At 43.1% G+C, this 14,563-nt stretch overlaps 1 protein-coding gene across 1 annotated transcript in view; it reads left to right on the top strand.

Annotated features, from left to right (window-relative positions):
- Nucleotides 1-14,563, top strand: part of atp2b2 (ATPase plasma membrane Ca2+ transporting 2) — a 245,556-nt gene that overhangs the window by 108,798 nt on the left and 122,195 nt on the right. The window contains exon 6 of the mRNA XM_052474241.1: nt 6,373-6,501. Within this exon, the coding sequence (XP_052330201.1) occupies nt 6,373-6,501 (129 nt within the window). The remainder of the gene's footprint in view (nt 1-6,372; nt 6,502-14,563) is intronic.

Below are 14,563 nucleotides of genomic sequence, written 5' to 3'. Positions count from 1 at the left end.
CTGTTCACCCCCTTCTTGACAACCTGTGCGACCCCCAAACTGTTCACCCCCCTCTTGACAACCTGTGCGACCCCAAACTGTTCACCCCCCTCTTGACAACCTGTGCGACCCCAAACTGTTCACCCCCCTCTTGACACCCCGTGCGACCCCAAACTGTTCACCCCCTCTTGACACCCCGTGCGACCCCGAACTGTTCACCCCCCTCTTGACAACCTGTGCGACCCCAAACTGTTCACCCCCCTCTTGACACCCCATGCGGCCCCAAACTGTTCACCCCCTCTTGACAACCTGTGCGACCCCCAAACTGTTCACCCCCTCTTGACAACCTGTGCGACCCCCAAACTGTTCACCCCCCTCTTGACACCCCGTGCGACCCCAAACTGTTCACCCCCCTCTTGACAACCCGAATTTCCTGTAATTCAACACACTTTCCATGGGGCAGATATTATTTTGATTGCCGTTTTAAAGCTAATTTCTTGCAAATCTACAAAATGTTCCATGTCTTATGTGTGTTTATATGATACTACCCCCCCAAAAAAAAGTAAGAGTACGGGGGCTCAAAGTATATAATTCAAATGCTTGTGGGTTTACTTTTCTGTCTTGTCCACAAACTGACTTGTGTACCATGCATGGTTTCAGGAGGCCTTGTGTTGTCTATCTCAATCTATTAGTCAAGTTACAACAGGATGACAGTTGTTCAATGGGAGAAACTGGGGTCGTAATTCTTAGTTGAATATCAACAGAGAGAAGCTGATGTGCACTTTGTTCTCTGTACTGGCTTTCTCTCTCTTCCATAGAGTTGACTCATTGTTTGAGGGAGGAATAATATTTCATATACTGGAAATGTATTATCTCTCTCCATCTCTCTCTCTGTCTCTCTGTCTCTCTCTCTGTCTCTTTCCTCCCTGTCTCTCTGTCTCTCTGTCTCTCTCTCTGTCTCTTTCCTCCCTGTCTCTCTCTCTGTCTCTTTCCTCTCTGTCTCTCTCTCTGTCTCTCTTTCCTCTCTGTCTCTCTCTCTCTGTCTCTCTTTCCTCTCTGTCTCTCTCTCTGTCTCTCTTTCCTCCCCATCTCTCTCTCTGTCTCTTTCTTCCCTGTCTCTCTCTCTCTGTCTCTCTTTCCTCTCTGTCTCTCTCTCTGTCTCTCTTTCCTCTCTGTCTCTCTCTCTGTCTCTCTTTCCTCTCCATCTCTCTCTCTGTCTCTTTCCTCCCTGTCTCTCTCTCTGTCTCTCTTTCCTCCCTGTCTCTCTCTCTGTCTCTCTTTCCTCTCTGTCTCTCTGTCTCTCTCTCTCTGTCTCTCTCTCTGTCTCTCTCTCTGTCTCTCTCTCTGTCTCTCTCTCTCTGTCTCTCTGTCTCTCTCTCTCTCTGTCTCTCTGTCTCTCTGTCTCTCTCTCTCTCTCTCTCTGTCTCTCTCTCCGTTTCTCTCTCTCTGTCTCTCTCTCTCTGTATCTCTGTCTCTCTCTCTCTCTCTCTCTCTGTCTCTCTGTCTCTCTCTCTCTCTCTCTCTCCCTCCTCTCTCCATCTCTCTCTCTGTCTCGCTCACTCTCTCTCGCTCTCTCTCTCTTTCTCTCTCTCTCTCGCTCCCTTTCTCCTTCTCTATCTATACATCTCTCTCTTTCTCTCCCCCCCTCTCTCTCTCTCTCGCTCTCTCTCTCTCTCTGTCCCTCTCTCCTTTTCTATCTATATATCTCCATCTATTTCTCTCTCTTTCTCCCATTATCCTTCTCTTTCTCTCTCCCTCTATCTCCCTCTTCTCTCCATCTCTCTCTCGCCCCCTCTCTCCTTCTCTATCTACACATCTCTCTTTCTCTCTCCCTCTCTCCCTTTCCTGTTCTCTCTCTCCCCTCTCTCTCTCTCTCTCTCTCTCTCTCTCTCTCTCTCTCTCTCTCTCTCTCTCTCTCTCTCTCTCTCTCTCTCTCTCTCTCTCTCTCTCTCTCTCTCCCCTCTCTCTCTCTCTCTCTCTCTCCTATGTATGATGCTGTGTGTGTGGTATTATTTATATACACAGTAAAAGATTCATCCCCCTTGGCGTTTCTTTCTTATTTTGATGCATTACAACCTGTAATTTAAATTCATTTTTACTTAGATGTCATTTAATGGACAAATACAAAATAGTCCAAATTGGTGAAGTGAAATGAAATAAATAACTGTATAATAACTGTATAATAACTGCATAATAACTGTATAATAACTGCATAATAACTGTATAATAACTGTATAATAACTGTATAATAACTGCATAATAACTGTATAATAACTGCATAATAACTGCATAATAACTGTATAATAACTGCATAATAACTGTATAATAACTGCATAATAACTGTATAATAACTGTATAATAACTGCATAATAACTGTATAATAACTGCATAATAACTGTATAATAACTGTATAATAACTGTATAATAACTGCATAATAACTGCATAATAACTGCATAATAACTGTATAATAACTGCATAATAACTGTATAATAACTGCATAATAACTGTATAATAACTGCATAATAACTGTATAATAACTGTATAATAACTGCATAATAACTGTATAATAACTGCATAATAACTGCATAATAACTGTATAATAACTGCATAATAACTGTATAATAACTGCATAATAACTGTATAATAACTGCATAATAACTGTATAATAACTGTATAATAACTGCATAATAACTGTATAATAACTGCATAATAACTGTATAATAACTGCATAATAACTGTATAATAACTGTATAATAACTGCATAATAACTGTATAATAACTGCATAATAACTGTATAATAACTGTATAATAACTGCATAATAACTGTATAATAACTGCATAATAACTGTATAATAACTGTATAATAACTGCATAATAACTGTATAATAACTGCATAATAACTGTATAATAACTGCATAATAACTGTATAATAACTGCATAATAACTGTATAATAACTGTATAATAACTGCATAATAACTGCATAATAACTGCATAATAACTGTATAATAACTGCATAATAACTGTATAATAACTGCATAATAACTGTATAATAACTGCATAATAACTGTATAATAACTGCATAATAACTGTATAATAACTGTATAATAACTGCATAATAACTGCATAATAACTGTATAATAACTGCATAATAACTGTATAATAACTGCATAATAACTGTATAATAACTGTATAATAACTGCATAATAACTGTATAATAACTGTATAATAACTGCATAATAACTGCATAATAACTGTATAATAACTGTATAATAACTGCATAATAACTGCATAATAACTGTATAATAACTGCATAATAACTGTATAATAACTGCATAATAACTGTATAATAACTGTATAATAACTGTATAATAACTGCATAATAACTGTATAATAACTGTATAATAACTGCATAATAACTGTATAATAACTGTATAATAACTGCATAATAACTGCATAATAACTGCATAATAACTGTATAATAACTGCATAATAACTGTATAATAACTGCATAATAACTGTATAATAACTGCATAATAACTGTATAATAACTGTATAATACAGAAAAATGGTACATATGTATTCCCCCCCATATGTACACAAATGTGATTTTCCTGTGATGGACATATACACAAAATAGTCCAAATTGGTGAAGTGAAATGGAAAAAAAAACTTGTTTCAATGTTATTTATTTTTTATAATGGAATGAGTATATGTATTCACCCCCTTTGCTATGAAGCCCCTAAATAAGATCTGGTGCAACCAATTACCTTCAGTAGTCACATGATTAGTTAAATAACGTCCACCTGTGTGCAATCTAAGTGTCACATGATCTGTCACCTGATCTCAGTATATATACACACACCTGCTCTGCCCCAGAGTCTGCAACACCTCTAATCAAAGGGCACCACCAAGCAAGCGGCACCATGAAGACCAAGGAGCTCTCCAAACAGGTCAGAGACAAAGTTGTGGAGAAGTACAGATCAGGTTTGGGTTATAAAAAAATATCTGAAACGTTGTGCATCCCCACAGAGCACCGTTAAATCCATTACAACATTTTTTAAAGAATATGACACCACAACAAACCTGCCAAGAGAGGGGCACCCACCAAAACTCACGGACCAGGCAAGGAGGACATTAAATCAGAAAGGCAACAAAGAGACCAAAGATAACCCTGAAGGGGCTGCAAAGCTCCTGTGACGGCGTTCTTCGTTTGTTGAAAGAGAGTCGGACCGAAATGCAGCGTGGTGGTTACTCATGATCTTTAATGAAGGATCGCGATACATGAAATAACTTAAACAAAATACAAAACAACAAACGGAACGTGAAACCTAATTACAGCCTATCTGGTGAAACTACACAGAGACAGGAACAATCACCCACGAAAACACAGTGAAACCCAGGCTACCTAAATACGGTTCCCTATCAGAGACAACAAGAATCACCTGACTCTGATTGAGAACCGCCTCAGGCATCCAAGCCTAAACTAGACACACCCCTAATCAACCACAATCCCAATGCCTACAAAAACCCCAATACGACAACACAATAAACCCATGTCACACCCTGGCCTGAACAAATATATAATGAAAACACAAAATACAATGACCAAGGCGTGACAGCTCCACAGCGGAGATTGGAGTATCTGTCCATAGGACCACTTTAAGCCTCCACAGAGCTGGGCTTTACAGAAGAGTGGCCAGAAAAAAAAACATTGCGTAAAGAAAAAAATAAACAATTATGTTTGGTGTTCGCCAAAAGGCATGTGGGAGACTCCCCAAAGATATGAAAGAAGGTACTCTGGTCAGATGAGGCTAAAGTTGAGCTTTTTGGCCTTCAAGGAAAACACTATGTTTGGCGCAAACCCAACACCTTGCACCACCCCGAAAACATCATCCCCACAGTGAAGCACGGTGGTGGCAGCATCATGCTGTGGGTATGTGTTTCATCGGCAGGGACTGGGAAACTGGTCAGAATTGAAGGAATTATGGATGGCGCTAAATACAGGGAAATTCTTGAGGGAAACCTGCTTCAGTCTTCCAGAGATTTGAGACTGGGACAGAGGTTCACCTTCCAGCAGGACAATGACCCTAAGCATACTGCTAAAGCAACACTCGAGTGGTTTAAGGGGAAACATTTAAATGTCTTGGAATGGCCTGGTCAAAGGCCAGACCTCAATCCAATTGAGAATCTGTGGTATGACTTAAAGATTGCTGTACATCAGCGGAACCCATCCAACTTGAAGGAGCTGGAGCAGTTTTGCCTTGAAGAATGGGAAAATATCCCAGTGGCTAGATGTGCCAAGCTTATTGAGACTTGCAGCTGTAATTGCTGCAAAAGGTGTCTCTACAAAGTATTGACTTTGGGGGGTGAATAGTTATGCACACTCAAGTTTTCAGTTTTCTTTTGTCTTATTTCATGTATGTTTCACAATAAAAATATTTTGCATCTTCAAAGTGGAAGGCATGTTGCGTAAATCAAATGATACAATCCCCCCCCCCCCCAAAAAAAGTAAGGCAACAAAATAGGAGAAATGCCAAACCACTGTACTGTACCTGCTGTTACAAACCACTGTACTGTGCCTGCTGTTACTACAAACCACTGTACTGTGCCTGCTGTTACAAACCACTGTACTGTGCCTGCTGTTACTACAAACCACTGTACTGTGCCTGCTGTTACAAACCACTGTACTGTGCCTGCTGTTACAAGTCACTGTACTGTACCTACTGTTACAAACCACTGTACTGTGCCTGCTGTTACAAGTCACTGTACTGTACCTACTGTTACAAGTCACTGTACTGTGCCTGCTGTTACAAACCACTGTACTGTGCCTGCTGTTACAAACCACTGTACTGTGCCTGCTGTTACAAACCACTGTACTGTGCCTGCTGTTACAAACCACTGTACTGTGCCTACTGTTACAAACCACTGTACTGTGCCTACTGTTACAAGTCACTGTACTGTGCCTGCTGTTACAAACCACTGTACTGTGCCTGCTGTTACAAACCACTGTACTGTGCCTGCTGTTACAAACCACTGTACTGTGCCTGCTGTTACAAACCACTGTACTGTGCCTGCTGTTACAAACCACTGTACTGTACCTACTGTTACAAACCACTGTACTGTGCCTGCTGTTACAAACCACTGTACTGTGCCTGCTGTTACAAACCACTGTACTGTGCCTGCTGTTACAAACCACTGTATATATGTTAGTGTACAGGTCAGTGCATTCCATTTCTGTTCTCTGACAGCCAATCGGATATTGATGAATAGGATCCATAATTCTGTTTCATAATCTCCTTGTGTGTGTGTGTGTGTGTGTGTGTGTGTGTGTGTGTGTGTGTGTGTGTGTGTGTGTGTGTGTGTGTGTGTGTGTGTGTGTGTGTGTGTGTAGGTACCCATGTGATGGAGGGTTCCGGCAGGATGCTGGTAACAGCTGTAGGGGTCAACTCTCAGACCGGCATCATCTTTACTCTGCTGGGGGCCGGAGAGCCAGGGGAGGAGGAGAAGAAGGAGAAGAAAGGTATGTCCCTCCTTCTCACTTCCTTCTCTCTTTGGTGCCACTTATTGTTATCCTACTGTATCGTCCAATCAAACGGGTTCTGGAGTAAATTACTGTACCCTTTTCTTCTGTATTGTCCAATCAAACGGGTTCTGGAGTAAATTACTTTACCCTTTTCTACTGTATTGTCCAATCAAACGGGTTCTGGAGTAAATTACTGTACCCTTTTCTTCTGTATTGTCCAATCAAACGGGTTCTGGAGTAAATTACTGTACCCTTTTCTTCTGTATTGTCCAATCAAACGGGTTCTGGAGTAAATTACTGTACCCTTTTCTACTGTATTGTCCAATCAAACGGGTTCTGGAGTAAATTACTGTACCCTTTTCTTCTGTATTGTCCAATCAAACGGGTTCTGGAGTAAATTACTGTACCCTTTTCTTCTGTATTGTCCAATCAAACGGGTTCTGGAGTAAATTACTGTACCCTTTTCTACTGTATTGTCCAATCAAACGGGTTCTGGAGTAAATTACTGTACCCTTTTCTACTGTATTGTCCAATCAAACGGGTTCTGGAGTAAATTACTGTACCCTTTTCTTCTGTATTGTCCAATCAAACGGGTTCTGGAGTAAATTACTGTACCCTTTTCTTCTGTATTGTCCAATCAAACGGGTTCTGGAGTAAATTACTGTACCCTTTTCTTCTGTATTGTCCAATCAAACGGGTTCTGGAGTAAATTACTGTACCCTTTTCTACTGCATTGTCCAATCCAAATGACAATCCACACTCTACTTATTTAGTTGTAAATGTGTGCTCTGTTATCTGAATGCTGTATAATATAACCTTGCACCTTGTTTCAGTGATGCCACACTACTGTAGACAGTAGTCTCGATGTGTAGTTCCACAATAACAGAATGTCATTGCAGTGATATCTCACCCACAACAGTTTTAAACTGTGATTCACAGATAGACAGTGGATATACAGTGGGGAGAACAAGTATTTGATACACTGCTGTTTTTGCAGGTTTTCCTACTTACAAAGCATGTAGAGGTCTGTAATTTGTATCATAGGTACACTTCAACTCTGAGAGAGGGAATCTAAAAAAAAAATCCAGAAAATCACATTGTATGATTTTTAAGTAATTAATTTGCATTTTATTCCATGACAAGTATTTGATCACCTACCAACCAGTAAGAATTCTGGCTCTCACAGACATGTTAGTTTTTCTTTAAGAAGCCCTCCTGTTCTCCTGTATTAACTGCACCTGTTTGAACTCGTTACCTGTATAAAAGACACCTGTCCACACACTCAATCAAACAGACTCCAACCTCTCCACAATGGCCAAGACTAGAGAGCTGTGTAAGGACATCAGGGATAAAATTGTAGACCTGCACAAGGCTGGGATGGGCTACAGGACAATAGGCAAGCAGCTTGGTGAGAAGGCAACTACTGTTTGCTCAATTATTAGAAAATGGAAGAAGTTCAAGATGACGGTCAATCACCCTCGGTCTGGGGCTCCATGCAAGATCTCACCTTGTGGGGCATCAATGATCATGAGGAAGGTATCAGCCCAGAACTACATGGCAGGACCTGGTCAATGACCTGAAGAGAGCTGGGACCACAGTCTCAAAGAAAACCATTTATAACACACTTCACCCTTATGGATTAAAATCCTGCAGCGCACGCAAGGTCCCCCTGCTCAAGCCAGCGCATGTCCAGGCCAGTCTGAAGTTTGCCAATGACCATCTGGATGATCCAGAGGAGGAATGGGAGACGGTCATGTGGTCTGATGAGAGAAAAATAGAGCTTTTTGGTCTAAACTCCACTCGCCGTGTTTGGAGGAAGAAGAAGGATGAGTACAACCCCAAGAACACCATCCCAACTGTGAAGTATGGAGGTGGAAACATCATTCTTTCGGGATGCTTTTCTGCAAAGGGGACAGGACGACTGCACCGTATTGAGGGGAGGATGGATGGGGCCATGTATCGCGAGATCTTGGCCAACAACCTCCTTCCCTCAGTAAAAGCATTGAAGATGGTTTGTGGTTGGGTCGTCCAGCATGACAACGACCCGAAACACACAGCCAGGGCAACTAAAGGAGTGTCTCCGTAAGAAGCATCTCAAGGTCCTGGAGTGGCCTAGCCAGTCTCCAGACCTGAACCTAATAGAAAATCTTTGGAGGGAGCTGAAAGTCCGTATTGCCCAGCGACAGCCCCAAAACCTGAAAGACCTGGAGAAGCTCTGTATGGAGGAGTGGGCCAAAAACCCTGCTGCAGTGTGTGCAAACCTGGTCAAGAACTACAGGAAACGTATGATCTCTGTAATTGCAAACAAAGGTTTCTGTACCAAATATTCTGCTTTTCTGATGTATCAAATACTTATGCCATGCAATAAAATGTAAATTAATTACTTAAAAATCAAACAATGTGATTTTCTGGATTTTTTTGATTCCGTCTCTCACAGTTGAAGTGTACCTATGATAAAAATTACAGACCTCTACATGCTTTGTAAGTAGGGAAACCTGCAAAATCATCAGTGTATCAAATACTTGTTCTCCCCACTATATATAGTATTCAGTTGTACCAGAGCATAGCAAATCTTCTACTGGTTTGTAGTAATGAATGATTCCTTTTCAAACCTCTTAGTTTACTGAGTGGGTGGGGTGGGGGTGGGGGTGGGGGGTCCTTTATACTCCAACCATAAAGGACTATAAAACCACAGAGTGAAGGCGAACGGGTACTTCTTGTTTGAGGTCGATTAGCCATCCTGGACAAATAAGATTCAATCGTTACTGTTTAGCCGTTACAGTAGGCTATGCCTTTACAGTATGTCCTACCCAGTAGGCTAGGCCTTTACAGTATGTCCTACCCAGTAGACTATGCCTTTACAGTATGTCCTACCCAGTAGGCTAGGCCTTTACAGTATGTCCTACCCAGTAGGCTATGCTGGTGGTGATGATGTCATTTCAACCAGTCTTACCGTTTGGGTTGTTGGTTTAAACTGTTCCAACTATAGACTGAGTGGTGGCAGTTCTTCTTGTTTTGAAGTACATTCTTTGGATAACTAGGTTTTAATCTCTGTGACTATAAAGTACTATGTCTTAATAATAACTACATGCCAACCACACAGCCTGTACTATATGACTGGTGGGTTCTACACACACTACAGGACCGTGAACCGTACTCTAGTGGCTCGGGTATATTCTACAGGACACTGAACCGTACTCTAGTGGCTCGGGTATATTCTACAGGACACTGAACCGTACTCTAGTGGCTCGGGTATATTCTACAGGACACTGAACCGTACTCTAGTGGCTCGGGTATATTCTACAGGACACTGAACCGTACTCTAGTGGCTCGGGTATATTCTACAGGACACTGAACCGTACTCTAGTGGCTCGGGTATATTCTACAGGACACTGAACCGTACTCTAGTGGCTCGGGTATATTCTACAGGACACCGAACCGTACTCTAGTGGCTCGGGTATATTCTACAGGACCCTGAACCGTACTCTAGTGGCTCGGGTATATTCTACCAGACACTGAACCGCACTCTAGTGGCTCGGGTATATTCTACAGGACACTGAACCGTACTCTAGTGGCTCGGGTATATTCTACAGGACACTGAACCGTACTCTAGTGGCTTGGGTATATTCTACAGGACCCTGAACCGTACTCTAGTGGCTCTGAGAGAGACTTACAGTTAAGTACATTCATCTGAAGACAGCTACAGTATGTACACTTCCCCTCAATATTTCTTTAACCTGTATTTAACTCGGCAAGTCAGTTAAGAATAAATTCTTATTTTCAATGATGGCCTCCCGGGGAACAGTGGGTTAACTGCCTTGTTCAGGGGCAGAACGACAGATTTTTACCTTGTCAGCTCAGGGATTCGATCTTGCAACCTTCCGGTTACTAGTCCAACACTCTAACCACTAGGCTACACTGCTGCCACTAAAGGTGGTTAGAGGTGCAAGTGTTGGTTCAGGAAAGTATTTTTTTTTTTCGGGGGGAGATTATTTAAGATACTCTTTGAAGAGGTAGGGTTTCAGGTCTTTTCAGGAAGATGGGCATGGACTCTGTTGTCCTAGCTTCAGGGGGAAGATGGACAGGGACTCTGCTGTCCTAGCATCAGGGGGAAGATGGACAGGGCCTCTGCTGTCCTAGTTTCAGGGAGAAGATGGACAGGGACTCTGCTCTCCTAGCATCAGGGGGAATCTGGTTCCACCATTGGGGGGTGCCAGGACAGAGAAGAGCTTGGATTGGACTGAGCAGGAACTGCCCTTCCATAGTGGTGGGAGGACCAAGAGAAGAGCTTGGATTGGGCTGAGCAGGAACTGCCCTTCCATAGTGGTGGGAGGACCAAGAGAAGAGCTTGGATTGGGCTGAGCAGGAACTGCCCTTCCATAGTGGTGGGAGGACCAAGAGAAGAGCTTGGATTGGGCTGAGCAGGAACTGCCCTTCCATAGTGGTGGGAGGACCAAGAGAAGAGCTTGGATTGGGCTGAGCAGGAACTGCCCTTCCATAGGGGTGGGAGGACCAAGAGAAGAGATTGGATTGGGCTGAGCAGGAACTGCCCTTCCATATTGGTGGGAGGACCAAGTGAAGAGCTTGGATTGGGCTGAGCAGGAACTGCCCTTCCATAGTGGTGGGAGGACCAAGAGAAGAGCTTGGATTGGGCTGAGCAAGAACTGCCCTTCCATAGTGGTGGGAGGACCAAGAGAAGAGCTTGGATTGGGCTGAGCAGGAACTGCCCTTCCATAGGGGTGGGAGGACCAAGAGACCAGAGGAGGCAGAACAGAGTGCTCGAGTTGGGGTGAAGGGTTTGACCATAGCCTGAAGGTATTCTACTAATGTAATGTCTCTGCTTACACTCTCCTATAGAGTACACGTTGCCTGGGCTCAGTGAAGTGTACAATATTTAAACCCTGTACGGAGGTAGTAACTACTGGTAACAGGGCCATTTGGACTCTGTACGGAGGTAGTAACTACTGGTAACAGGGCCATTTGGACTCTGTACGGAGGTAGTAACTACTGGTAACAGGGCCATTTGGACTCTGTACGGGGTAGTAACTACTGATAACAGGGCCATGTGGACTCTGTACGGAGGTAGTAACTACTGGTAACAGGGCCATGTGGACTCTGTACGGAGGTAATAACTACTGGTAACAGGGCCATTTGGACTCTGTACGGAGGTAGTAACTACTGGTAACAGGGCCATGTGGACTCTGTACGGAGGTAGTAACTACTGGTAACAGGGCCATGTGGACTCTGTACGGAGGTAGTAACTACTGGTAACAGGGCCATGTGGACTCTGTACGGAGGTAGTAACTACTGGTAACAGGGCCATGTGGACTCTGTACGGAGGTAGTAACTACTGGTCACAGGGCCATGTGGACTCTGTACGGAGGTAGTAACTACTGGTCACAGGGCCATGTGGACTCTGTACGGAGGTAGTAACTACTGGTAACAGGGCCATGTGGACTCTGTACGGAGGTAGTAACTACTGGTCACAGGGCCATGTGGACTCTGTACGGAGGTAGTAACTACTGGTAACAGGGCCATGTGGACTCTGTACGGAGGTAGTAACTACTGGTAACAGGGCCATCTCTGTACGGAGGTAGTAACTACTGGTCACAGGGCCATGTGGACTCTGTACGGAGGTAGTAACTACTGGTAACAGGGCCATGTGGACTCTGTACGGAGGTAGTAACTACTGGTAACAGGGCCATGTGGACTCTGTACGGAGGTAGTAACTACTGGTAACAGGGCCATGTGGACTCTGTACGGAGGTAGTAACTACTGGTCACAGGGCCATGTGGACTCTGTACGGAGGTAGTAACTACTGGTCACAGGGCCATGTGGACTCTGTACGGAGGTAGTAACTACTGGTCACAGGGCCATGTGGACTCTGTACGGAGGTAGTAACTACTGGTAACAGGGCCATGTGGACTCTGTACGGAGGTAGTAACTACTGGTCACAGGGCCATGTGGACTCTGTACGGAGGTAGTAACTACTGGTAACAGGGCCATGTGGACTCTGTACGGAGGTAGTAACTACTGGTAACAGGGCCATCTCTGTACGGAGGTAGTAACTACTGGTCACAGGGCCATGTGGACTCTGTACGGAGGTAGTAACTACTGGTCACAGGGCCATGTGGACTCTGTACGGAGGTAGTAACTACTGGTAACAGGGCCATGTGGACCCTGTACGGAGATAGTAACTACTGGTAACAGGGCCATGTGGACCCTGTACGGAGATAGTAACTACTGGTAACAGGGCCATGTGGACTCTGTACGGAGGTAGTAACTACTGGTAACAGGGCCATTTGGACTCTGTACGGAGGTAGTAACTACTGGTAACAGGGCCATGTGGACCCTGTACGGAGATAGTAACTACTGGTCACAGGGCCATGTGGACTCTGTACGGAGGTAGTAACTACTGGTAACAGGGCCATGTGGACCCTGTACGGAGATAGTAACTACTGGTAACAGGGCCATGTGGACCCTGTACGGAGATAGTAACTACTGGTAACAGGGCCATGTGGACTCTGTACGGAGGTAGTAACTACTGGTCACAGGGCCATGTGGACTCTGTACGGAGGTAGTAACTACTGGTAACAGGGCCATGTGGACCCTGTACGGAGATAGTAACTACTGGTCACAGGGCCATGTGGACTCTGTACGGAGATAGTAACTACTGGTCACAGGGCCATGTGGACCCTGTACGGAGGTAGTAACTACTGGTAACAGGGCCATTTGGACTCTGTATGGCCATGTGGACTGTGAAGTGTGCAGTATTCAGTTTGTAATATGTAATATAATATAATATATCCAGATGCTTTATGCGCAGGAGTGGAATTGAAGAAGAAAAATTTAAAAAACCCATTTTTACAATATTGAGTATTTAAAAAAAAAAACTTTTTCTTTCAGCTCTCCTCCCAATTCCACCACTGAGTAAGTTATCGATGAAGTCGTTAAATTGTGCTTTTTTCCCCCCCTCTCCCTCCAACAGATGTCTGTCTGGATGAATGTTGACCGTTGTTGGAATTTGACATTCAAGGGTTTGGGGTCAATTCAATTTAAATGTCTGTCAATTCGGGAAGAATTTCATTGAAATTCCAATTATCTTCAATGCTTTTCAATTGGGAAAATGTAGAATTGGGAATTCGGTTTACATTCTGAATTGAGATGGAATTGAGCCCAACCCTGATTCAAGCAGTTTAACCACAATGCTCTTCTGCTCAAACACTTATTTTATTACTTATGTGCTGCTCAATAACATGACATGAATAACATGGTTGAGATTGATTGATCGTATTGATTGATTAGCCCCGAAATCCGACTCTATATTACGAAGGTGTTCCTAATGTTTGTTATACTCCGTGAATAGTACCTTATAAACCGGGTCGTTCGAGCCCTGAATGCTGATTGGCTGACAGCAGTGGTATATCAGACCGTATACCATGGGTATGACACAAAATTACTTGTTTACTGCTCTAATTATACTGCTCTATTTTTAACCAGTTTATAAGAGCAATAAGGCACCTCGGGAGGTTTGTGGTATGTGGTCAATATCCCACGGCTAAGGGCTGTGTTATTCAGGCTGTACTCTGTGTTGCGTCGTTCATTAGAACAGCCTTTAGCCGTTAGTATATTGGCCCAATGCACACAAACCTCCTCGTACCTTATTGGTTAAAAAAAGAAACACCTGACAGATTAGATCTCAAGCCTTTTTTCTATTCACGTGTTTGAGGTTTTCGTTGAGGGAAATTAGTCAAACCTCTTACTCATCCGTTAGAATAATAATTATAATTATCCATTATTATTGTCTTCTATGTGCCTTTCATTTGGTTTCTCCATTATTATTGTGTTCTATGTGCCTTTCATTTGGTTTCTCCATTATTATTGTCTTCTATGTGCCTTTCATTTGGTTTCTCCATTATTATTGTCTTCTATGTGCCTTTCATTTGGTTTCTCCATTATTATTGTCTTCTATGTGCCTTTCATTTGGTTTCTCCATTATTATTGTCTTCTATGTGCCTTTCATTTGGTTTCTCCATTATTATTGTGTTGTTATACCCTG

This window comes from Oncorhynchus keta, chromosome 21 (genome assembly GCF_023373465.1).
Source record: "Oncorhynchus keta strain PuntledgeMale-10-30-2019 chromosome 21, Oket_V2, whole genome shotgun sequence".
NCBI lineage: Eukaryota > Metazoa > Chordata > Actinopteri > Salmoniformes > Salmonidae > Oncorhynchus > Oncorhynchus keta.
The sequence above is the reverse complement of the archived record's forward strand: the minus strand, read 5'-3'. Positions and strand labels throughout refer to the sequence as shown.